Source organism: Tachypleus tridentatus, chromosome 9 (assembly GCF_004210375.1).
Source record: "Tachypleus tridentatus isolate NWPU-2018 chromosome 9, ASM421037v1, whole genome shotgun sequence".
Taxonomy (NCBI): Eukaryota; Metazoa; Arthropoda; class Merostomata; order Xiphosura; family Limulidae; genus Tachypleus; species Tachypleus tridentatus.
Genome location: NC_134833.1, coordinates 167929192 through 167955868, shown reverse-complemented (window position 1 = coordinate 167955868; position 26677 = coordinate 167929192). Strand labels below are relative to the sequence as shown.

General features: G+C 30.8%; 3 protein-coding genes across 3 annotated transcripts in view; 2 read left to right on the top strand and 1 right to left on the bottom strand.

Moving 5' to 3' along the window:
- The window catches only part of LOC143227577 (muscle-specific protein 300 kDa-like), a 28869-nt gene extending 28790 nt beyond the window's left edge, over nucleotides 1–79 (bottom strand). Inside the window, exon 1 of the mRNA XM_076459006.1 lies at nucleotides 55–79. Within this exon, the coding sequence (XP_076315121.1) occupies nucleotides 55–79 (25 nt within the window). The remainder of the gene's footprint in view (nucleotides 1–54) is intronic.
- Nucleotides 80–97: 18 nt separating this feature from the next.
- LOC143226907 (muscle-specific protein 300 kDa-like) lies at nucleotides 98–10506 on the top strand. Its single transcript, XM_076458447.1, has 5 exons — nucleotides 98–231; nucleotides 691–765; nucleotides 5333–5485; nucleotides 8416–8583; nucleotides 10183–10506. The coding sequence occupies exons 3-5, from the start codon at nucleotides 5348–5350 to the stop codon at nucleotides 10300–10302; spliced, it is 426 nt and encodes a 141-aa protein (XP_076314562.1). The 5' UTR covers nucleotides 98–231; nucleotides 691–765; nucleotides 5333–5347; the 3' UTR covers nucleotides 10303–10506.
- Nucleotides 10507–15362: 4856 nt separating this feature from the next.
- The window catches only part of LOC143227576 (muscle-specific protein 300 kDa-like), a 134068-nt gene continuing 122753 nt past the window's right edge, over nucleotides 15363–26677 (top strand). The window contains 6 exon segments of the mRNA XM_076459005.1: nucleotides 15363–15417; nucleotides 18473–18637; nucleotides 18774–19085; nucleotides 19545–19694; nucleotides 22424–22588; nucleotides 22803–23129. Of these exon segments, the coding sequence (XP_076315120.1) occupies nucleotides 18527–18637; nucleotides 18774–19085; nucleotides 19545–19694; nucleotides 22424–22588; nucleotides 22803–23129 (1065 nt within the window). The 5' untranslated portion in view covers nucleotides 15363–15417; nucleotides 18473–18526.

Genomic DNA, 26677 nt, shown 5'->3' with positions numbered 1-26677 from the left:
GGACATTATGGAACAAGAGCATATGGTTGTTGTCAGTAACCAGCAGCGACTAACTGCAGAGACAGATGAAGTCAGTCATCAGCTTCACGCGATCGACTTCAACAGTGGACCACTTATGAAGATCAGTTTGGTTGTCTGTTAGAAAGACTAGAGCTATTGGAAGCACAGGTTCAAGATTTTTCACTCAAAACCACTTTAGAAGAAAAGAAAGAACAATTATCAAGATATCAGGTACTCAGCTAACCAAATAACATTTTATACCTAGTAATACATGTTATGATAAATGATGCATGGGATGGTTACTCTTCAATAACCTTTGTTATTAAATTTAACTTCCTTTTAAATAATGAATGAAGTAATTTTGTGTTGATTGTATTTTTAACAATAATGTTTGTAACATTTTTGTTATTGTAGTGATATTTATAGCATGAAAAATGATACTTTGTTTTTTATTTACTAACTTAAAATGTGGTTTTATGTTGACTGTGAAGTTTATATCACATTTGAGCATGACAGAGTTATTCTTTCCATATAGAGTGAGCTGCAATTTGAGTGTAATTTTTAACTGCATGTTTTAAATATGCAATGTTATTTGGATTATCAAACAGCTTGTTTCAAGAATGTATAGTGCCACATTTAGTGTTTTTAATTCATGCACTGCACCTTGGTGTCCTTTACATTTCCTAACAGGCCTTGATCAATGATATAGAGGCTGAGGAAAGAACTTGGCCCATCCTTAGCAGTCTTGCTGTCATCCTGGACCAAGTAAGCAACTAATATCTGATGAATGAAAGACAAGTGATATGGGATTCTGATATACCTTTAAATAGTTTTAGTCTGAATGTTTTGACAAACACTTGTAACCTTACTGATTGATTAGCATTTTGTCTTAATATCATTAAATGGAGTGTTTACATTAAAAAATATATATTCTTTATTTTTAAGAAGAACTACATTTTGCTAAGTGTTTCTAACATCACCAGGTGGATACATTTGAGTAATAAGCAGTAAAGCTACACACTATATTATCAACAGTGATATACACACTATATTATCAACAGTGATATACACACTCTGTATTATCAACAGTGATATACACACTGTATTATCAACAGTGATATACACACTGTATTATCAACAGTGATATACACACTGTATTATCAACAGTGATATACACACTATATTATCAACAGTGATATACACTACTATATTATCAACAGTGATATACACTATATTATCAACAGTGATATACACACTATATTATCAACAGTGATATACACACTATATTATCAACAGTGATATACACACTATATTATCAACAGTGATATACACACTATATTATCAACAGTGATATACACACTATATTATCAACAGTGATATACACACTATATTATCAACAGTGATATACACTATATTATCAACAGTGATATACTACATGGTTATACAACAAAATAAAAACAGTTATTAATTTTATTTTATACTTGAATCATGTTTACTTTGTTTTCTTATAAAGAGAGCTTCTGTAATTTTTCTTCAATTCATAATATTTTTCTGTCAGTTTTTAACGTTCAGTACACAAAAGAGTTTTATTTTGGCTTGTGTGTTTCAACCAGGAAAGTCCTTTTAAATGTTCTGTTAGTCCTGTAAACACTTGATAACTGGTTTCATCAGTGATCACAGTCTTTAGATGCAACTTGTCTACAGATTTGTACTGGTTTCATCAGTGATCACAGTCTTTAGATGCAACTTGTCTACAGATTTGTACTGGTTTCATCAGTGATCACAGTCTTTAGATGCAACTTGTCTACAGATTTGTACAATACAATTTGGGCAAGATTTTGTTATGGTAGGAAGGAAGATTTCATATCTAAATCAGTATTACATCATTTAATTCTTTTTGAATGATTTGTGAAATTCTAGGAATATACAGTATAAAACAAAATTGTTTGGATGGCACGTGAGAGATGGTGTAAGACAGTGAAACATTGTTTGGATGGCATGTGACAATCAGGGTATAAAACATCAAAAATTGTTTGGATGGCATCAGACAATCAGGGTATAAAACAATAAAATCATTTAGATGGCATCAGAAAGTCTTGCTATAAAACAATAAAAATTGTTTGGATGGCATGTGAAAGTCATGATATAAAAGAATAAAAAACAACTTCTTCTTGAGTTTCTTCAAGAAAGTTACAATAATCATTGATCGACCATGTTCGTTCATGTGCAGTTTAAAATTGGAAAAATAAAACCCTTAAAAATTATGAAGACATTGTTTTACCAAAATCAAATAAGAGAATTCTTTTGCTTTCATAAGTCATTGTAGTTACCTCAGTTGCACGGTCACTAATTTAAATAATTTGTAAGATTATATAATGATTTTATTCTCAAGTAATAATTGAACTTTGTTATTCTAAAAAGTCACCAAAAACCTCATTAAAAAATAAATAACTCGTACAAAGATTTACAATTCATAGTTGGAATAGAAAATAATTAAATGGTAAAATAATAAATGTGTTAGTTATTAACATAAACCTTTCAAGTATCAGCATTAACATTTATAGAAGAAGCACACAAAGTGTAATTTACATAAACTGGTTTTCTAATCGTTGCAGTCTATCAGACGTTAGGCACACTGGAAAGTCTCTAAATGTAGCATACATTGTATGTACCACAGAACACATTGATAAAAACGTTATACACCAAACTGAATGTCTCAATAACATTAACAAGTTCTCTACTAAAATAGTTATAGAACTGTTAATAAATTTTAAAAATGATGGACAATAGATGTAACATACAAATAAATTGAAACAGTCCATGGAATAAATAAAACCTAATTACGTGCATTATCTTATATGTAGAAAATATTAGCATACTTTTATAAGAAACTTGGGAAAGACTATCATGTACGTATCATATAATGTTACGACTAAGTGATTTTTCACCCATGGAATGGTAGTTAAACACATGTTAAGAAAATTACATAAGAAACCAACCCCAGGAAACATTTAAAAATAAAGTATAACAATTGCCTATAAGTGAAACAAGGCATAACTTTAAGATGAGGTTAAAAGAACTCCAGAAACCCCCTTTCCAAGTCCATAAACTTATGAATAAGCAGTTCCTCTGAACAGAATGTCACAGTGCTAAAATATGAATCTGGCAATACCTGAAGTAGGATCAGAGAGACCTTGTTAATAAAATCAAACAGTCCCACAAGTAGCCAAGTACATCTCTGTTCACGTCTTTGATCAGTATTCCTCCACACATTCCTAGTCTTACACAAATATATCTTACAACATTTTCACATTTATTTACATTTTGTTTGTTTTGCTGTTCAGCTAAAGATAAGTAATGTATCAATTTGAGCACATCCATATGCACGTGCATATGTAACCACTATCAATATTAAAATTGAATTAACTTGTTGAATCTTTAAGTTAATGTTAAATCTTTCTGTACCGTTAACACTTGTGTACATGGAAGTGATTGCATTAGTGATCAAAATGTTGTACCTGTTTTTAAGATATTCTTCCATACTGTAACTTACAATAAAATGATACTTATAATCAGTAAATAAACTCAAAACAAAACTGTTAAACTTTTGTTACATTTCTTTATGATCACCAGATGGCATAAATATACAGCATACCAAATAATTAATAAAACTACTTTATGATCACCAGATGGCATAAATATACAGCATACCAAATAATTAATAAAACTACTTTTTTACATTCTATAGTTTCTGTTTATAAAATCCTAACTTGGGTATTTGCCCCTTGTGTTACTAAAGCTTCTTCTTGTGACATAAACTCTGTATTTTTCATCACAAAACTCAAAGATTCTGACAGTCACTGTAAGATATGTATTCACATGAGTGTCTGTTAAAGAAACAATTCACTGTGCTCTGAGATGTTTTCAGAATCACTTCACTCAGAGATCTATTTTAGATTATTTTACTTTCTGCTTCTTATACAAATGTTCTATTACAGATTGTTCATATTGACTTGAAAAATCTTCTTTCACATGTTTTAATTTGTTATTTACACTTTACTGTATTCTGTTGTGTAGGTGACATTTTAAAGACTTTAAGAAAAACTAATTCTATTGATGGATTTCATTCACATTTGATTCCATTTCATTCTAATGTCATGTTTACAGTTGAAAATGAAGTCAATGGAAAGGTTTTAAAGGAATGTTTTGTATTCCATATCATTGTTTTCACAAAGGAATGTTTTGTATTCCATATCATTGTTTTTCACAAAGGAATGTTTTGTATTCCATATCATTGTTTTCACAAAGGAATGCTTTGTATTCCATATCATTGTTTTTTCACAAAGGAATGTGTTTGTAAGATTATATTCATTGGAATTTTTTCACTATCCTATACAAAAAACAGTGGTTATAAAGAGATGTGTTAGAAACATTTGTTCTTCCCAGTGAGACTTTTAACAGAGATAAAAGCATTAAAATCACATTTTTACTTGCAAACTAAAGGTATACTCTTACAGTTAAACATTTGATGTTATCATGGCTAAAAAATAATTACAACCAACAACATATTTATTTTTATGTCATATATCACATAGGCTTCCCAGATGACATTAAAAAAAATTAAAGAATACAATATTGACTTACACGTGAAACTTTCCTTCCTACCATCAAAACAAAATTGTATGGCACACATTTGTTGTAAAGACTGTGGCAATACTTACATTGGAGACAGTGTAGTATCACTGCTGATAATTCAAGATGTAATAGTTTTTTGTTGCAATGGAGAGTTAATGAACTGCAATTGCCTTTTGAAGGAGATAAAACTTCAGTTTCTGTATAAAAGTCAGAACATTGTACAGCTGAAGTTGTAGTCCATGAAAGCTCTCAAACCTATATAATAGTCTAATGTTATTCACATGACAATACAACTATATTATTTATTTTATTCAGTTTTGTATAATAAGTACTTCCTTTAAGTTAATGACAAAAAGCATTTATAACTAACATAAGTTAAATGTATTTTGATTTGTGGTTAACAACTACTGAAAATCTATTGCATTCATAGGATCATTTTTTATTGTCTTTATATTCATTACAATTTGAAAATAAGAAATTCGTTTGTTTAAAACTTCTATTTATATAAATAATATTCAATTGTGCATCTTCATATATGTTGTCTGTAAATATAGTAAAATATTAAACTCAACACTAATTTTAATTTATTTCAATGTTAACAGGAAATTATAATTATTTAAAAGCCAGTCTTTTGAAATAAATATTACATAAATTGTTAGCACATTACTGGTTTACATGTTTCACCTCTGATTTGAAGGCTCTGCTTACTGAGATGAAAGATAGAGAACGTGAAGTTGACTCTTTGAGTGATAGCACCCAAGAACTGATAGAAGCTAGTGGTGAGATGAGGCTATCAATGGGAGTTTCTCAAATTACATCCCGCTACCAATCACTGCTCTTAACCTGCAAGGTTAGGAAACTATAGTTTATTCATAACTGTGATAGTCAAGTTATAGAAGCGTATGATGAAAAGTCCACCAGATAGATTTTACTGAAAGTATAATAAACATGTTTAAAGATTTGCACTCTTCTGAAGAGTTATTTTAGTGTCAATGTATCTACCCTTGCCACTTTAAGAGAAGTGTGTATTTACTCTGGTATCTGAAGTGTCAACATATAAATGTGTAGTTTAGTGTCTGGAAAAGATAATGTAAACATATAGATATGTGTTTAGTGCAGTCTCTGGAAAAGGTAATGTAAACATATCAAAATATTTGTTTACTCTGGTGTATGGAAAAAGGGAATAAAAGCACATAAATATCCATTTCCTGTGATGTCTTAGAAAGGAAATATAAATATATATTTAATGTGGTATCTCAAGGGTAAACATATCAATATGTCTTTTCTCTGATTTCAGAAAAAGGAAATATAAATATATATTTAATGTGGTATCTCAAGGGTAAACATATCAATATGTCTTTTCTCTGATTTCAGAAAAAGGAATTATAAATATATAAAGATCTATTAACTGTAATGTTTGGAAAAGGGAATGTATGCATATAAATATTTATTTACTGTATTTTCTGGAAAATGGAATGAGAACAAAATAATGTCTTTTAACTATAGTCTCTATAAAATATAATGTAAACAGACAAATACCTATTTACATTGGTGACTATCACTATAGTCTCTATAAAATATAATGTAAACAGACAAATATCTGTTTACTTTGGTGACTATCACTATAGTCTCTATAAAATATAATGTAAACAGACAAATACCTGTTTACTTTGGTGACTGTCACTGTAGTCTCTATAAAATATAATGTAAACAGACAAATACCTGTTTACTTTGGTGACTATCACTATAGTCTCTATAAAATATAATGTAAACAGACAAATACCTATTAACTTTAGTGACTATCACTATAGTCTCTATAAAATATAATGTAAACAGACAAATATCTGTTTACTTTGGTGACTATCACTATAGTCTCTATAAAATATAATGTAAACAGACAAATATCTGTTTACTTTGGTGACTATCACTATAGTCTATAAAATATAATGTAAACAGACAAATATCTTATTACTTTGGTGACTATGACTATAGTCTCTATAAAATATAATGTAAACAGACAAATATCTGTTTACTTTGGTGACTATTACTATAGTCAATAAAATGTAATGTGAACAGACATACCTATATACTTTGGTGACTATGACTATAGTCTCTATAAAATATAATGTAAACAGACAAATATCTGTTTACTTTGGTGACTATCACTATAGTCTCTATAAAATATAATGTAAACAGACAAATATCTGTTTACTTTGGTGACTATCACAATAGTCTCTATAAAATATAATGTAAACAGACAAATATCTGTTTACTTTGGTAACTATGACTATGGTCTCTATAAAATATAATGTGAAAGACAAATATCTGTTTACTTTGGTGACTATCACAATAGTCTCTATAAAATATAATGTAAACAGACGAATATCTGTTTACTTTGGTGACTCACAATAGTCTCTATAAAATATAATGTAAACAGACAAATATCTGTTTACTTTGGTGACTATCACAATAGTCTCTATATAATATAATGTAAACAGACAAATATCTGTTTACTTTGGTGACTATTACTATAGTCTCTATAAAATATAATGTAAACAGACAAATATCTGTTTACTTTGATGACTGTCACTGTAGTCTATAAAATATAATGTAAACAGACAAATATCTGTTTACTTTGGTAACTATGACTATAGTCTCTATAAAATATAATGTGAAAGACAAATATCTGTTTACTTTGGTGACTATCACAATAGTCTCTATAAAATATAATGTAAACAGACAAATATCTGTTTACTTTGGTGACTCACAATAGTCTCTATAAAATATAATGTAAACAGACAAATATCTGTTTACTTTGGTGACTATGACTATAGTCTCTATAAAATATAATGTAAACAGACAAATATCTGTTTACTTTGGTGACTATCACAATAGTCTCTATAAAATATAACGTGAAAGACAAATATCTGTTTACTTTGGTGATTAGAAAAGGGTATATAAGCACAAGCTTACTTACTTTAGTAACAAGAGAAGGAATGTAAACAAATAAATATTCATTTATCTTGATCTCTCAAAAAAGGGAATACAAACATAGCTGTTGTTTTATATATATACATGTTTTATTTTTAATTATCTGGTTAAAGGAAGTGGAGGGTTGCGTTTTGCTGACTTCTATGTTAAGTGAGTGTATTATCGTTTATGTAGATGTAGAGGTATATAATTATTTTTGTCATTTGTGGTTCACATAATGTTATTTCATTATTATTACACTTTACCATGTGTCTTATTGACCATTTCAGTTATTACAGAAAGGGTGGTGTTACAGATTTTTTCGTGTTCTATGTTCTTAAAGTCTACCTTTTATTGTCATTTTTCTTTATACATCCTATTAGAAATCCACATTTCTCTGCATTAGGTAGTTACCAGTCTTTGTAATTGAGGCTTACTGTTTCTGAAATTATGCCATTTACCTAGTCTTAGCATGTTTTGGAGAGACATTTAACATAGAAATATATAGCTGCTGTTCTGTAATTTCCTTACTTCTTATTCATAGTAGTTTTTGTCAAGTGTTCAGGGTATCCATTGTGATGAGCAGTAATGCTTTCTTCATTTGTTTTATTGTTACTTTGTTACAAATATATGATGTTCATTGTGCAGTGGTATTTATCAGTATCTGTGGGCTCCCTGTAAGCTTCTCTGGTGAGTGAGTTATGTGTCTTAGTACCTGTGACATCTGGGAGTTTGTTAACTTCTTTACTAGTAAGTTGCTCTAAGAGATTCATGTTTGTTTAATTTATGACAGTAATTATTTTGCTTTAGGAACTGGTGCGGAAGTGTGAACAGCATGTGGAAGATCATATCAATTTTCAGGAGAAACACGATGAGTGTTCTAAGTGGATTATGGAAGCACAAGACAAGTATGCTGAGGTTACTGCTTTACCTAGTGGAAACCGAGCAGCTTTACAAGTCAAGTATGGTAGAAATAAGGCAAGTTAAATGTTTATATGTATGTACTTAAAATGACTAGATACTGCAGTAAGTATTAGAATAGTATTAACAAGTTATTTAGATATCTGAATGTATTATCCAGTGTTTGTAAGCTGTATAGATATTCAGATATATTATCCTGTGTTTGTAAGCTGTATAGATATTCAGATATATTATCCTGTGTTTGTAAGCTATATAGATATTCAGTATATTATCCAGTGTTTGTAAGCTGTATAGATATTCAGATATATTATCCTGTGTTTGTAAGCTGTATAGATATTCAGATATATTATCCTGTGTTTGTAAGCTATATAGATATTCAGGTATATTATCCTGTGTTTGTAAGCTATATAGATATTCAGGTATATTATCCTGTGTTTGTAAGCTATATAGATATTCAGGTATATTATCCTGTGTTTGTAAGCTATATAGATATTCAGGTATATTATCCTGTGTTTGTAAGCTATATAGATATTCAGATATATTATCTTGTGTTTGTAAGCTATATAGATATTCAGGTATATTATCCTGTGTTTGTAAGCTATATAGATATTCAGGTATCCCATTGTATTTTTCAGGTTTTATGGAGCTGGGTTTTTTATAGTAGGTGTCTGTAACCTGTTGTCAATAAATTTCAGTTATAAATAGACAATACAGAATCCACTGGATTTGAAATAATATATACTCCAAACAACTTAAATGTATTTACAAAAAAAAAGCTTTAAATAATTATATCTTTTTTTCCATCAAAGTCCATGGAGTAGGGTTCACTTACTTTAGAACATCTTTTCACAAGACAGATTTGTTTTTTCTACTCTGTCATTATAAGACAGTCAGTGATAAATTCACTTATGTTATCCAATTACTTTAGAACCTAATTGACACGAAATGTTCTTATTTTCTACTTTGTTATTGTAATACAAGCTGTGATTATTACACTTTAAAAGTCGACACTATACACCCTTAATGGTGAAACTCACAAATGCAGTCTAGGTTCGTTCGAATATATCTCCTACTAACTTTTTATTACTTTCACTAATTTCCTTTTCTTGCATTTCTTTGGTTACCTACATATATTACTCCACTGAGGACTAGAACCTTCTACAAACAGTGAGAAGTGATATAAAACTACTCAATGAGAGAAGTTCAGAAGGTTTGAGTATCATAAAGTAAATTCATGACAGTTGAACTACACAATAAGTTATTTGCAAATAGTTGTGTAATCATTTGTATAACTTCTCAAAATAACTTGCCTTAATGCTCATACAGTATAAACTAAATAATACCTTGTATTAAACTGAACAGTTGTGTATATCTAACAATATCTCATAATATACATTACCTAGAAAATATATATAGATATAGAGATTCTTTTAATATCCATTATCCACAAATTTAGTTACTACTGATGAATTATATTTAAAAAAAAAGATTAGGTGGAGATCGTCTCAGCCTCAGCTGTAATGTTTGAGTTTCACAGCCACTGAATAGACGTAATCTTAACTATAATATTTGACTTCCTACTTTAAATGCTGGTGTAAAAATTGTAGTTCTTGTTCTCTGTTTTCTTATGAGTTTGTTTTTCTTACCAACCCATAGGAGTTGATTCAGATGAAGAACACAGGGCTTAATCTAGTCAACAGTACAGTGCAGCTTGGAGAACAGCTACAAGTGGGAACATCACCTGAAGGGTGGAAACCACACAAACCATGTTACTGAACCTGCAGACTGTGTTTGACACCATTTTTGATGGTTCTACTAAACTTGACCGCTCACTTCAGTCCACCATGTTTTGTGGTCTGAATATGAAGATGAAGTGCAGGGTCTACAACAGTGGATAAAAACACTTCACAACAGTTAGAGGGCTCTCTGAAGCTTGTGACAACCTTGAATGAAAAGAAAAGACAGCTGCAAACATATAGAGTAAGTTGAAGTGTAAACTTATGTGTTCTTACCTTATATGGTCATGATAAAATAGTTTTAATATTGTTAATTGTTGTTATAAAAGGGTTTTCGTAGTATTTAGAGTTGTAATAAAAGATTCCTGATACTGTTTATTGCTGTAATAAAATAGTTTTAATATTATTTACTGCTATGATAAAGGATTTATAGTTTTGTTTACTGCTGTGATAAAATATTTCTAGTATTGTTTACTGCTGTAATAAGAGTTACAGTATTATTTGCTGCCAAATAAAACATTTCTGGTATTCTTTACTGCTGTAATAAGAGTTCTGGTATTTTTGATGAGGAGAAAATCATTGAAATCAAAATGTATCTCTGAACTGTGGCATGAGTACTATCAATAAACTGAAAAGACCAACAAAATCTCGAAAACATTTATTCTTACCAGTGAAGGACTGCCTCATACACACTACACCGATACTGCACTCACAAACCCGATTGTTCACAACAATCCATAATGCCGACCTATGAATCATTTAACTGGAACTTTGGTAAATATATAGCATGGGCATCTTCTAAATATGTAACATCAGCTGAAGCCTTTTTCAAAGACACTTTTAATTTTAAATATTTTCTTAAACAACTAAATCATAAAGCCTCAATGGCCAGTTTTGATGTAATCTCCCACTTCACAGAGGTCCTAACCACTGAAGCTTGTAAGATAGTTTGAGAACTTTATATCCAAGACCCCAACCCATTGATACACATCTTCAGTAGCCAATTAGCAACCCTCATAGAATTCACTACCACAAAAATTAACTTTATGTTTAATAACCAAAACTAGTTACAAATAAATGGCCTAAGTATAGGGGTTGCATGTAACTAGTTCTAGCCAACATTTTTATGACACAGATTGAATCTCAAGTGATCAGTTCAACCTTACACCCACTACTATACTGGTACAGGTATGTTGATGATACAATTACTGGATTCACATCTACAGAACACACTTAGTTTTTCAGTCACATTAACTCGATACACCCTAACATTAAGTTCACCTGTGAACATGAAAAAACTAACCAAATAGCATTTCTCAACCTCAAGATCACTAGAACTGATACACAATTCAACACAGAAATCCACAGAAAGAAATCACCCATACTGGATTATACAGTTCCTGGGACTCGGCATACAAAACAATACAAAAACCCAACATTATTAAGAAACCAAATAATCACAACCACAAAACTAGGCTCACCCGATAAAATTAATGATGAAATCAACAAATAAAACAACACTTCATCAACACCAACAAATTTCCTCAAAAAACTGTGGAAAAAATTATTGTACACAGCCAGACCAACAACAAACAAACTGTAATAAATCTCAAGATACTACAAACTACAAAACCTTACACTGCTGCATACCATATGCATTCCCAACATCAGCAGAAAAATAACCAACATTTGGAAAAACTTAAAACACAACATTCCAGTAAACACAGTTATTCACAAAGCTTTTGTGCTTGTAATAAGAACTCTACTCTTCTTTAATGGTGTAATAAGAACTCTACTCTTCTATTCACAAAGCTTTTCTGCTTGTAATAAGAACTCTACTCTTCTATTCACAAAGCTTTTCTGCTTGTAATAAGAACTCTACTCTTCTTTAATGGTGTGATAAGAAATTTTTAATATTGTTTACTGCTGTAATAAGAGTTTTAATATTATATATGTAAAAATAGCTGGTTTCAGTATAGAAAGAGCTAGTAGAGGGGCAAACAACGTTTTTACCTTCTTTAGTCATCATCAACAAAGAAAGGGTTACTGACCTGTAACTCACCACATGTTCGAAGGCGGTTGTGTAATTGAGTGTAGGAATGTGAGGGCATGCTTAGATGTTGGATTATATTTATTAATATAGGTATAAAGGTGTTCCTTTGTATTGGTTTATTTTGGACTTGAGTTGTTGTATAAGTAAGGCTTCTTTAATTTTGCATTTGTTTATGTTTGTTTCTTTATTTAGTATTTTGGTGTTTTCTATGGTTATGTTGTGTTTGTCTGATTTGAAGTGTTTGAAAACGTGTGAAGGTGACTTTTTTAGTTCTTCGAATCTAGTTTCCATTTTTCTACTTGTTTCTTCAATATAGAAGTCGTGGCAGTTATCACATTGTATTTTATAAATAATGTTGGTGTGGTGTTTGTCAGTGTAGTTTTTACATAGTATAGACCTTAGTTTTGTGCCTGGTTTTTGAATAAATTTTGTATTAACTGAAACGTCAAATTTTGTTACTAGTTTTTGCCAAATGTTGTTTATTTTTCTGCTGATGTTGGGAACATATGGTATGCAGCAGTGTAAGGTTTTGTTATTTGTTGTATCTCGAGATTTATTACAGTTTGTTTGTTGTTGGTCTGGCTTTCTTCGGTCATCGTCAGGTTCACAAAGAAAGGAAGAAGTAACTGACTGGAAGCTGACCACATGTTTGAAAGGGGTTATGTAACTGAGTGTCGAAATGTAGAGGACGTGCTTAGATGTTTGAATATATAATTTTATATTATTTATTTTATTATTATTATTTATTATGTTATTTTTAATATAGGTATAAAGATGTTCCTTTGTATTGGTTTATTTTGGGCTTGAGTTGTTGTATAAGTAAGACTTTTTTTAATTTTGCATTTGTTTATGTTTGTTTCTTTATTTAATATTTGGATGTTTTCTGTGGTTATGTTGTGTTTATTTGACTTGCATTGTTGGAAAACATATGAAGGTGACTTTTTGTATTCTTTGAATCTGGTTTCCATTTTTCTACTTCTTTCTCCAATATAGAAGTCGTGGCAGTTATCACAGTGTATTTTATAAATAATGTTGGTGTGGTGTTTGTCAGTGTAGTTTTCACATAGTACAGACTTTAGTTTTGTGCCTGGTTTTTGAATAAATTTGGTATTAACTGGAATGTCATATTTTGTTACCAGTTTTTGCCAAACATTGGTTATTTTTCTGCTGATGTCAGGAATATATGGTATGCAGCAGTATACCATTAAACCAGAGATTTACAGACTTGTACAATGAAACACAAACCAAATCAACACTAGGAACAACAGGGACAAAAAGATCTGCCACAACAAAAAACTAGAGAAACTGAGATGTAAACATTTCTAGTTCTGTTTACTGTTGTAATAAAATATTTCTAATATTATTTATTGGTGTAATAAGAGTTCTAGTGTTGTTTACTGTTGTAATAAAATATTTCTAATATTATTTTTTATTATTATTTACTGGTGTAATAAGAGTTCTAGTGTTGTTTACTGTTGTAATAAAATATTTCTAATATTATTTACTGGTGTAATAAGAGTTCTAGTGTTGTTTACTGTTGTAATAAAATATTTCTAATATTATTTACTGGTGTAATAAGAGTTCTAGTTTTGTTTACTGTTGTAATAAAATATTTCTAATATTATTTACTGGTGTAATAAGAGTTCTAGTGCTGTTTACTGTTGTAATAAAATATTTCTAATATTATTTACTGGTGTAATAAGAGTTCTAGTGTTGTTTACTGTTGTAATAAAATATTTCTAATATTATTTACTGGTGTAATAAGAGTTCTAGTGTTGTTTACTGTTGTAATAAAATATTTCTAATATTATTTACTGGTGTAATAAGAGTTCTAGTGTTGTTTACTGTTGTAATAAAATATTTCTAATATTATTTTTTTATTATTATTTACTGGTGTAATAAGAGTTCTAGTGTTGTTTACTGTTGTAATAAAATATTTCTAATATTATTTACTGGTGTAATAAGAGTTCTAGTGTTGTTTACTGTTGTAATAAAATGTTTCTAATATTATTTACTGGTGTAATAAGAGTTCTAGTTTTGTTTACTGTTGTAATAAAATATTTCTAATATTATTTACTGGTGTAATAAGAGTTCTAGTGCTGTTTACTGTTGTAATAAAATATTTCTAATATTATTTACTGGTTTAATAAGAGTTCTAGTGTTGTTTACTGTTGTAATAAAATATTTCTAATATTATTTACTGGTGTAATAAGAGTTCTAGTGTTGTTTACTGTTGTAATAAAATATTTCTGATATTATTTACTGGTGTAATAAGAGTTCTAGTATTGTTTACTGTTGTAATAAAATATTTCTAATATTATTTACTGGTGTAATAAGAGTTCTAGTGCTGTTTACTGTTGTAATAAAATATTTCTAATATTATTTACTGGTGTAATAAGAGTTCTAGTTTTGTTTACTGTTGTAATAAAATATTTCTAATATTATCTACTGGTGTAATAAAAGTTCTAGTGCTGTTTACTGTTGTAATAAAATATTTCTAATATTATTTACTGGTGTAATAAGAGTTCTAGTGTTGTTTACTGTTGTAATAAAATATTTCTGATATTATTTACTGGTGTAATAAGAGTTCTAGTATTGTTTACTGTTGTAATAAAATATTTCTAATATTATTTACTGGTGTAATAAGAGTTCTAGTGCTGTTTACTGTTGTAATAAAATATTTCTAATATTATTTACTGGTGTAATGAGAGTTCTAGTTTTGTTTACTGTTGTAATAAAATATTTCTAATATTATCTACTGGTGTAATAAAAGTTCTAGTGCTGTTTACTGTTGTAATAAAATATTTCTAATATTATTTACTGGTGTAATAAAAGTTCTAGTATTGTTTATTGTATTAAAATATTTTTTAATAATGTTTGCTGCTGTGATAAAAGATTGTTAATACTATTTGTTTCTGTGATTTGTGCTTAGAAAGCCGTTGAATCTTTTTGGCAGGGTTTACAACTAGATATTAACAGCCATCAGCAGAGTGTTGAAGATCTTCAAATTAAGGCTGAAGCACTTCCTGATCGAGATGAGGCGTGGATGAGATTTTGAATTCTATCGTCACTTCTCATTCTCAGCTTAAGGAAAGGGTTCAGGTGAGATGTTAATTGGACAATATTAAAGTTATTTTTTTCATATTACTTCTCACTTTTGATTAAGGAAAGCTAATACTTGAACAGACTTTTACCACTTTCCAGTACAAACAGAAGGAAAAGATTTGTTATTAATTAGCTTAAAGTAAAGGGTTAAAACAGTCTTTTATGACATTTACTAAAGTTGTATGTGGTAGTGATGTATTATATCAGTTAAGAGTGAAAGTAGTGATGTGTTGTATATCAAATAATAGTGAAAGTAGGGATGTATTGTGTATCAGATAATAGTGAAAGTAGTGATGTGTTGTATATCAGATAATAGTGAAAGTAGTGATGTGTTGTATATCAGATAATAGTGAAAGTAGTGATGTATTGTGTATCAGATAATAGTGAAAGTAGTGATGTGTTGTATATCAGATAATTGAAAGTAGTGATGTGTTGTATATCAGATAATAGTGAAAGTAGTGATGTGTTTGTATATCAGATAATAGTGAAAGTATGATGCGTTGTATATCAGATAATAGTGAAAGAAAGTGATGTATTGTGTATTAGATAATAGTGAAAGTAGTGATGTGTTGTATATCAGATAATAGTGATAGTGATGTATTGTATATCAGATAATAGTGAAAGCGATGATGTTGTATATCAGATAATAGTGAAAGTAGTGATGTGTTGTATATCAGATAATAGTGAAAGTAGTGATGTGTTGTATATCAGATAATAGTGAAAGTAGTGATGTATTGTGTATCAGATAATAGTGAAAGTAGTGATGTATTGTGTATATCGAATAAAAGTGAAAGTAGTGATGTATTGTGTATCAGATAATAGTGAAAGTAGTGATGTATTGTATATCAGATAATAGTGAAAGAAGCGTGATGTGTTGTATATCAGATAATAGTGAAAGTATTGATGTGTTGTATATCAGATAATAGTGAAAGTAGTGATGTGTTGTATATCAGATAATAGTGAAAGTAGTGATGTATTGTATATCAGATAATAGTGAAAGTCGTGATGTGTTTGTATATCAGATAATAGTGAAAGTAGTGATGTGTTGTATATCAGATAATAGTGAAAGTAGTGATGTGTTGTATAACAGATACTAGTGAACGTAGTGATATTTTGTGTATCAGATAATAGTGAATTGTTGTATATCAGATAATAGTGAAAGTAGTGATGTGTTGTATAACAAATACTAGTGAACATAGTGATATTTTGTGTATCAGATAATAGTGAATTGTTGTATATTATTGATAACAGTGAAAGTAGTAATGTGTTGTGTATCAGATAGTAGTAAAAGTAGTGATGTATTGTGTATCAGATAATAGTGAAAGTAGTGATGTGTTGTATATCAGATAATAGTGAAAGTCGTGATGTGTTGTATATCAGATAATAGTGAAAGTCGTGATGTGTTGTATATCAGATAATAGTGAAAGTAGTGATGTATTGTATATCAGATAATAGTGAAAGTAGTGATGTGTTGTATATCAGATAATAGTGAAAGTCGTGATGTGTTGTATATCAGATAATAGTGAAAGTAGTGATGTGTTGTATATCAGATAATAGTGAAAGTAGTGATGTGTTGTATAACAGATACATAGTGAAACGAAGTGATATTGTGTATCAGATAATAGTGAATTGTATATCATATCAGATAGTGAAAAGTAGTGATGTGTTGTATAACAAATACCAGTGAACATAAAGTGATATTTGTGTGTATCAGATAATAGTGAATTATTTGTATATTAGATAACAGTGAAAGTAATGTGTTGTGTAATCAGATAGTAGTAAAAGAAAGCGTGATGTATTGTATATCAGATGAGTGAGCGAGTGCAGTGATGTGTTGTATATCAGATAATAGTGAAAGTAGTGATGTGTTGTATATCAGATAATAGTGAAAGTAGTGATGTATTGTGTATCAGATAATAGTGAAAGTAGTGATGTATTGTGTATCAGATAATAGTGAAAGTAGTGATGTATTGTATCAGATAATAGTAGAAAGTAGTGATGTATTGCGTATCAGATAATAGTGAAAGTAGTGATGCGTCATTATATCAGATAATAGTGAAAGTCGATGTGTTGTATAAAGATAATAGTGAAAGTATGATGTGTGTATATCAGATAATAGTGAAAGTAGTGATGTGTTGTATATCAGATAATAGTGAAAGTAGTGATGTGTTGTATATCAGATAATAGTGAAAGTAGTGATGTGTTGTATATCAGATAATAGTGAAAGTAGTGATGTGTTGTATATCAGATAATAGTGAAAGTAGTGATGTGTTGTATAACAGATACCAGTGAAACGTGAGTGATATTTTGTGTATCAGATAATAGTGAATTGTTGTATATCAGATAACAGTGAAAGTAGTGATGTGTTTATATAACAAATACCAGTGAACATAGTGATATTTTGTGTATCAGATAATAGTGAATTGTTGTATATTAGATAACAGTGAAAGTAGTAATGTGTTGTGTATCAGATAGTAGTAAAAGTAGTGATGTATTGTGTATCAGATAATAGTGAAAGTAGTGATGTGTTGTATATCAGATAATAGTGAAAGTGTGATGCGTCATTGTATATCAGATAACAGTGAAAGTGTGATGTGTTGTATATCAGATAATAGTGAAAGTAGTGATGTGTTGTATATCAGATAATAGTGAAAGTAGTGATGTGTTGTATATCAGATAATAGTGAAAGTCGTGATGTGTTGTATATCAGATAATAGTGAAAGTAGTGATGTGTTGTATATCAGATAATAGTGAAAGTAGTGATGTGTTGTATAACAGATACTAGTGAACGTAGTGATATTTTGTGTATCAGATAATAGTGAATTGTTGTATATCAGATAATAGTGAAAGTAGTGATGTGTTGTATAACAAATACTAGTGAACATAGTGATATTTTGTGTATCAGATAATAGTGAATTGTTGTATATTAGATAACAGTGAAAGTAGTAATGTGTTGTGTATCAGATAGTAGTAAAAGTAGTGATGTGTTGTGTATCAGATATTAGTGAAAGTAGTGATTATGTAATTAAATTTTAATATGGTTGTTTTCTAGATTTGCACCAGTAAATATGAAGACATTGTTGCTAAACATGAACAGCTCAGTAAGATGATTGGAGAAGTTGAAACATGGCTGCAGAACACTCAGTCTTTGATAAGTTCTTGTGGAGAAACTTCACTAGACAGAATCTCTCTGCAGAGTTCTCTGGACCGCTTAAAGGTTAGCCATCTTTCATAAGTATTATATAGTGTTAAAAGAACAGTTTAATCAGACCAAGAACTATCTGAATTTTAAGTAATATTTTCTGGATGAGTCTGTCAAGCCTAATTTAAAGATAATTGTTTGTGCTTCTCAGGGTATTCAAGCTGGTTTTGAAGAAGAGGAACCAAAGTTAAAAGCTGCTGAGGAACAACTTGGTTTAGTGTTGGTTGACACTCTAGAACCAGGACCTGGTGAGTTAGACTCCTTAAAGGAACAGTGGAAAACAACCCAAGATATGTGTAAGACAACTACAGAATTTCTGCTCAGCCTCCTTGGGCAGTGGAAGGACTATGAAGAACAACTTGATGAAGTTCAGTCATGGATTCGTGATAATGAATCATCTCTAAGCACCCTTCCTTTGTGTGCTTCTTTATCTGATAAAAGAGAGCAGCTTGAAAAGCTTAAGGTAAGGTTTTAAAATATAAGCAAGTAACTTATTACTGATATTTAATTTCAAGCAAAGCCAAGTTTACGTCTTCTTCTGATCCAAGCAGGAAAGAAAAATTTCAAGAAGTTTCAACTAGTCACATTTCCTAACTGTACAGTTACAATGGCCTGTAGCATAGTTTCTACTTCATATGTTTGTGTTACATTATGTAGAATTTCTGTATCACTATTTTCATGAAATGTATTCAGAACAAAATTTAATTAATAAAATTAAAAGAAGTTTCCTTTTCCTAGAAATCTGTTACTTACTTTCGTTGTTAATATATTTTATATCAACTTTTCAGCCAGTTTATGTAAATAATTTACAATCTTTGGAAATGATATAAATAATGATTTACCTTTTATTTAAGTGTTACAGTAAAATAAAATAATTTGTTAGTATGACTTTGTTCAAGTACCATTGTGACATGTTTCTCAGGGCAAGCAAGGGGAGATTAGGGCAAAAGAGTTAGAGGTAGATGCTCTCACAGACAAGATCCAACAGCTATATCAAGGATCCGGTGCAAGACGTGTCAGTCAACTCAGCGAGCTTGGTATTCGTTACCAGCAACTCATCTCTCTCATTAAGGTGGCTGTCTCTTGTGTTTGATTTCTAACTTTTGTTTACTCTAACACAATGTATTGCTTCAGTTATTTACTCCTGGGCAAGATAATCTACATTCTTCTCAGTAACTTACCTCCTACATATATTTTTACAGTTAGCTTTTCTATTGTAAAGTTCATAATTTCAAAAGTTATTCCAATACTTGGAAGATGAACTGGTAAAGGTGATTTTAAAACAAACACGATGATGAGATGACGACTATGATATTTTGCTAATTAGGACTTTCTGAAATCAATGACAAACATACAAGAATACTTTTGTAAATGTCTACTAGCAGGTTATTTCTAACAGCAAAGGTAATATTTATTGACACTAAAATGACAAATAAAAAGGTTTATTGGAAGATCATAAAAGTATATTAAGAAACATGGTGAGCTGCTGAAAACTTCTAAAGGTAGAAATACAACACTCATTGAAACTAGTACAAGTTTGACATACAACAACTGTCATAAAATATTCACTGAAACTGTAGTGCAAGTTTGACATACAACAACTGTCATAAAATATTCACTGAAACTGTAGTGCAAGTTTGACATACAACAACTGTCATAAAATATTCACTGAAACTGTAGTGCAAGTTTGACATACAGCAACTGTCATAAAATATTCACTGAAACTGTAGTGCAAGTTTGACATACAGCAACTGTCATAAAATATTCACTGAAACTGTAGTGCAAGTTTGACATACAGCAACTGTCATAAAATATTCACTGAAACTATAATGTAATTGTATGACATACAACAACTGTCCTAAAACATTCACTGAAACTCTACTGGAAGTTTGACATGTAGCAACTGTTATAAAATATTCACTGAAACGGTTGTGGAAGCTGGACAACAGTTATTAGTATTGAAGTCTTGTAAAAGACTCGTCACATGTATCTGTTGAATTTTAGTATTATGGATTGTCTCCCAGTCTGTATTATGGATTGTCTCCCAGTCTGTATTATGGATCGTCTCCCAGTCTGTATTATGGATCGTCTCCCAGTCTGTATTATGGATTGTCTCCCAGTCTGTTGATCACACAAATATATTGTGTTTTGACCGACCATAACATTAATCATGGAAAGGCATGCATAACACTGTATGACTATAATTCTAAAAGTAGAGAAACTGCCAATAGAAGATTCATATGCATTGTTTGTAATTTCCTATGTTTGAGTGGCTGTCGATGACTGTTGACATCATTTTGTGGACTGATGAAATTGGCTTTTTTTTTCATGTAGTTATTTAAATGCCTGCAACTTTACCAACTGGGGGAAAAATAAATCTTTGTTTAGCTTCTGTTGTAAAATAAGGTTTCAGCATGTAACTGTTTCACAAACCCACTCACAGTTAAGCCTTATTGTTTTGAGGAATCTGTAAGTAATTATACTTATGTTTAAATAGTAATTTGTCAAACTGTGTATCTGTGTGACTTGTATAATTACTTCTGTGACATTTTGGTCTGATTAAAATACATGTTACTTTTGTTTAGTTTTTGTTTTACTAAGTGTTTCATCTGTGTGACTCATGTAATTACTCCTGTAACACTTTGGTCCAATTAAAATAAATGTTACTTTTGTTTAATTAGTACTTTACTAAAGTGTATATCAGTGTTACTCATGTAATTATTAGAGTAGCATTCCAGTATGATTAAAATGTGTTACTTATGTTTAGAAAATATTTTATCAAACTGGCCATTTGTGTGACTAATGTTAAGTTACCCCTCTTGTAGTTTTACTCTGGTTATGATATATGTAGTTTTTACCTGGTTATGATATATGTAGTTTTACCTGGTTATGATATATGTAGTTTTTACTCTGGTTATGACATATGTAGTTTTTACTCTGGTTATGATATATGTAGTTTTTACTCTGGTTGTGATATATGCAGTTTTTACTCTGGTTGTGATATATGCAGTTTTTACTCTGGTTGTGATATATGCAGTTTTTACTCTGGTTGTGATATATGTAGTTCTTACTCTGGTTATGATATATGTAGTTTTTACTCTGGTTGTGATATATGTTGTTTTTACTCTGGTTGTGATATATGTTGTTTTTACTCTGGTTGTGATATATGTAGTTTTTACTCTGGTTATGATATATGTAGTTCTTACTCTGGTTATGATATATGTAGTTTTTACTCTGGTTATGATATATGTAGTTTTTACTCTGGTTGTGATATATGTAGTTCTTACTCTGGTTATGATATATGTAGTTCCTACTCTGGTTATGATATATGTAGTTCTTACTCTGGTTATGATATATGTAGTTTTTACTCTGGTTATGATATATGTAATTTTTACTCTGGTTATGATACATGTAGTTTTTACTCTGGTTATGATATATGTAGTTCTTACTCTGCTTATGATATATGTTGTTTTTACTCTGCTTATGATATATGCTAATGTAGTAAAATATCCATTTCTTTATCTATTGTTTTTACCATTTCTATTGTGTCCCTCTGATTCTCTGCCTGAAATCCTTGTCATGTGTTCACTTGCTGATCATACTTCCCCTTTGTTTGCTACCTTCTCGTTACCCAGAGTGTAATGAATAAATAGATGTAGTATGTTAGTAACCATTCAATTTTTTTCCCATATATATTTTTTAAAATTTTTGTTGTACAAAATTTAGTGAGTAAATGGACATAATATGTCAATAACCATCAGATATCTTCCTTCTTTTGAATGTTTAATTCTTGTTATCCAGAATCTAGTGAGTAAATGGACACAGTATGTCGGTAACCATCAGAGGTTTGAGAACGAACTTGCAGACTGTCAGTCTCGTGTCACTGAAGCTCAGACTCGTCTTCAACTGTGTGAAGGCACAGAGGGAACTGTGGAAGAATTAGAAACTAAGCTAGCAATGTTACAGGTAAGGTTGGTCTGGAAATGTCAGGCTTCTTAGCTTTACTACTAGGTATAACAAATAAAGGACAACATGAAAGTACTAATACTCATTTTTTAGAAAAGTGACTAAAGACTGTTCTCTCAATTTATTTTAATAAACATTTAAGGTTATAGTAGCAAAACAGTGGTTACAATTTTTTTCTAATATACCATCAGTAATTATTTCTTATCACTCTAAGGAATTAATCAATAATAAAGAGGAACTAGTTGGGAAGATCCAATCAGTTGCAGAGTTGGCTCAAATTGTCCTGACCGAAACACTTCCTGTTGGACATCAGCCAATTAATGAAGCCGTTCAGACTCTTCAAGAGAATAGAAGTAATCTTCTGACAAAGTTGACGGCTACCAAGTCTATGCTGGAAGATGCTCTGTACTTGTGGTCTAGTTTCCTAGTAATGATTAAACAAGCATCAAAAGTGGTCAGTCAGATGGAAAACACCCTGATGGAGGGACAGCAGCTTCAAGCTACACTTTCAGAAAAGAAGGCCCAGCTTGATAAAATGAAGGTATTGATTAATAGCATGATAGTACAACCTTATATGCAACCAATTTGAATATATCACTGATTCCAATAACAAAAGAATCAACAATTTAGAACTTGTAAAAGGAAAGAATAAAGGATGTAAAGTTTTCTAAAAGTCTATGAATGTACACATATCCTCAAAGAGGATATGGCCCACAAATTACCTAAACATTCTCCAAAATATTGCCAACTCATTACAACTCCAGCAATCTAGGATTGTCAAATGTACCCTGATTACTTGTATACACAAAGTTAGTAATATACCCTTTCTCTAGGACAGATTAGTAATATACCCTTTCTATAGGACAGACTAGTAATATACCCTTTCTCTAGGACAGATTAGTAATATACCCTTTGTCTAGGACTGATTAGTAATATATCCTTTCTCTAAGACAGATTAGTAATATACCCTTTCTATAGGTCAGACTAGTAATATACCCTTTCTCTAGGACAGACTAGTAATATACCCTTTCTCTAGGACAGATTAGTAATATACCCTTTCTCTAGGACAGATTAGTAATATACCCTTTCTCTAGGACAGATTAGTAATATACCCTTTCTCTAGGACAGATTAGTAATATACCCTTTCTCTAGGACAGATTAGTAATATACCCTTTCTCTAGGACAGATTAGTAATATACCCTTTCTCTAGGACAGATTAGTAATATACCCTTTCTCTAGGACAGACTAAAAGTACTAGTCCACAAATATTGATATTCAGCAGAAACAAGAAACACTTTAACAACCAAACTTGGACAGCATCCCTGTACACCATGTTTCTTGCTTCCAAAATGCACTAGACATGTAAAACAGTTTCTGGTGTAAGTTCAAAATTCAATTCAATATACATAACTAATAATTTCTAATGGCCACAGAAGATAAGATAGAATATTTAGTGGTTGTCTTGTGAAAGTTGGTTTTCTCAAGTTACTTTCATTTCCCTCTACAACAAATTCTACAGCACTTGAACCTACATCTCCCATCCACTAAGTGATTGTAATCAAGGACAGTTTGTAACATTGCAGTTTGTCGAATGTTTGTCCCCTTGCTTCTTCTCTTCAATAGTATCATCAGCCATGATCTTCTCTCTGCCCTGGAACCCCCCAGACATCTCAGGATTAGGTATTGTAGGCAATGTAACATGAAGTTATTTACTGATCAAAATGTAACTCTCCAAATTACAATAGTTGAGTGATGTTTCAGGTAACTGCAGAGTAGATATGGTATGCTATGTACCATCTATTAATGTTAGTTATAACACCAAAGGTACAATAGTTTACTAATGTTTCAGGTAACTGCAGAGTAGATATGGTATGCTATGTACCATCTATTAATGTTAGTTATAACATCAAAGGTACAATAGTTTACTAATGTTTCAGGTGACTGCAGAGTAGATATGGTATGCTATGTACCATCTATTAATGTTAGTTATAACACCAAAGGTACAATAGTTTACTAATGTTTCAGGTAACTGCAGAGTAGATATGGTATGCTATGTACCATCTATTAATGTTAGTTATAACATCAAAGGTACAATAGTTTACTAATGTTTCAGGTAACTGCAGAGTAGATATGGTATGCTATGTACCATCTATTAATGTTAGTTATAACATCAAAGGTACAATAGTTTACTAATGTTTCAGGTGACTGCAGAGTAGATATGGTATGCTATGTACCATCTATTAATGTTAGTTATAACATCAAAGGTACAATAGTTTACTAATGTTTCAGGTGACTAAAGTTGGTGTAGTTAAGTAGCTTTATGGATATGTAAAATGATTCACAATTATTGGAAATTTTGCTGTCTTTATATGTATGTTGTTGTTGCATATTCTACCATTGGATGGTTTTTTTAGTTCATTTTGATCACATAATGCAGCATTAAGTCAACACTAACATATTGGTTTGTTTCTTTGTCACATTTGCTACACTCTACCTTCACTCATGGTAGTGGACATAAGTACATAGACAACATTTCAGTACAAGTGCCAGATTTCAGTTGCAGTGTTTCAGCGTAAGCTGTGAGATATGCCTAACTTAATTACCTTTTATAAGTAGGCAAACATGTAATTCAACAAATCTAAGTAAGAGAATGGATGTACTAACTTTTAATAAATAATCTTTCTTACACTAAACCAACTGACTGTACTCTTTACTCATTGAATACTTAATTCCTGTTTACAGTGTAACTTTCCCACTTGCAGAACCTTCTCACTGACTGTACTCTTTACTCAATGAATACTTAACTCCTGTTTACAGTGTAACTTTCCCACTTTCAGAACCTTCTCACTGACTGTACTCTTTACTCATTGAATACTTAATTCCTGTTTACAGTGTAACTTTCCCACTTACAGAACCTTCTCACTGACTGTACTCTTTACTCATTGAATACTTAACTCCTGTTTACAGTGTAACTTTCCCACTTGCAGAACCTTCTCACTGACTGTACTCTTTACTCATTGAATACTTAATTCCTGTTTACAGTGTAACTTTCCCACTTGCAGAACCTTCTCACTGACTGTACTCTTTACTCATTGAATACTTAACTCCTGTTTACAGTGTAACTTTCCCACTTGCAGAACCTTCTCACTGACTGTACTCTTTACTCATTGAATATTTAACTCCTGTTTACAGTGTAACTTTCCCACTTGCAGAACCTTCTCACTGACTGTACTCTTTACTAATTGAGTACTTAATTCCTGTTTACAGTGTAACTTTCTCACTTGCAGAACCTTCTCACTGACTGTACTCTTTACTCATTGAATATTTAACTCCTGTTTACAGTGTAACTTTCCCACTTGCAGAACCTTCTCACTGACTGAACTCTTTACTCATTGAATACTTAATTCCTGTTTACAGTGTAACTTTCCCACTTGCAGAACCTTCTCACTGACTGTACTCTTTACTCATTGAATACTTAACTCCTGTTTACAGTGTAACTTTCCCACTTGCAGAACCTTCTCACTGACTGTACTCTTTACTCATTGAATACTTAATTCCTGTTTACAGTGTAACTTTCCCACTTGCAGAACCTTCTCACTGACTGTACTCTTTACTCATTGAATACTTAACTCCTGTTTACAGTGTAACTTTCCCACTTTCAGAACCTTCTCACTGACTGTACTCTTTACTCATTGAATATTTAACTCCTGTTTACAGTGTAACTTTCCCACTTGCAGAACCTTCTCACTGACTGTACTCTTTACTCATTGAATACTTAACTCCTGTTTACAGTGTAACTTTCCCACTTTCAGAACCTTCTCACTGACTGTACTCTTTACTCATTGAATATTTAACTCCTGTTTACAGTGTAACTTTCCCACTTGCAGAACCTTCTCACTGACTGTACTCTTTACTAATTGAGTACTTAACTCCTGTTTACAGTGTAACTTTCCCACTTTCAGAACCTTCTCACTGACTGTACTCTTTACTCATTAAATACTTAACTCCTGTTTACAGTGTAACTTTCCCACTTGCAGAACCTTCTCACTGACTGTACTCTTTACTCATTGAATACTTAACTCTTGTTTA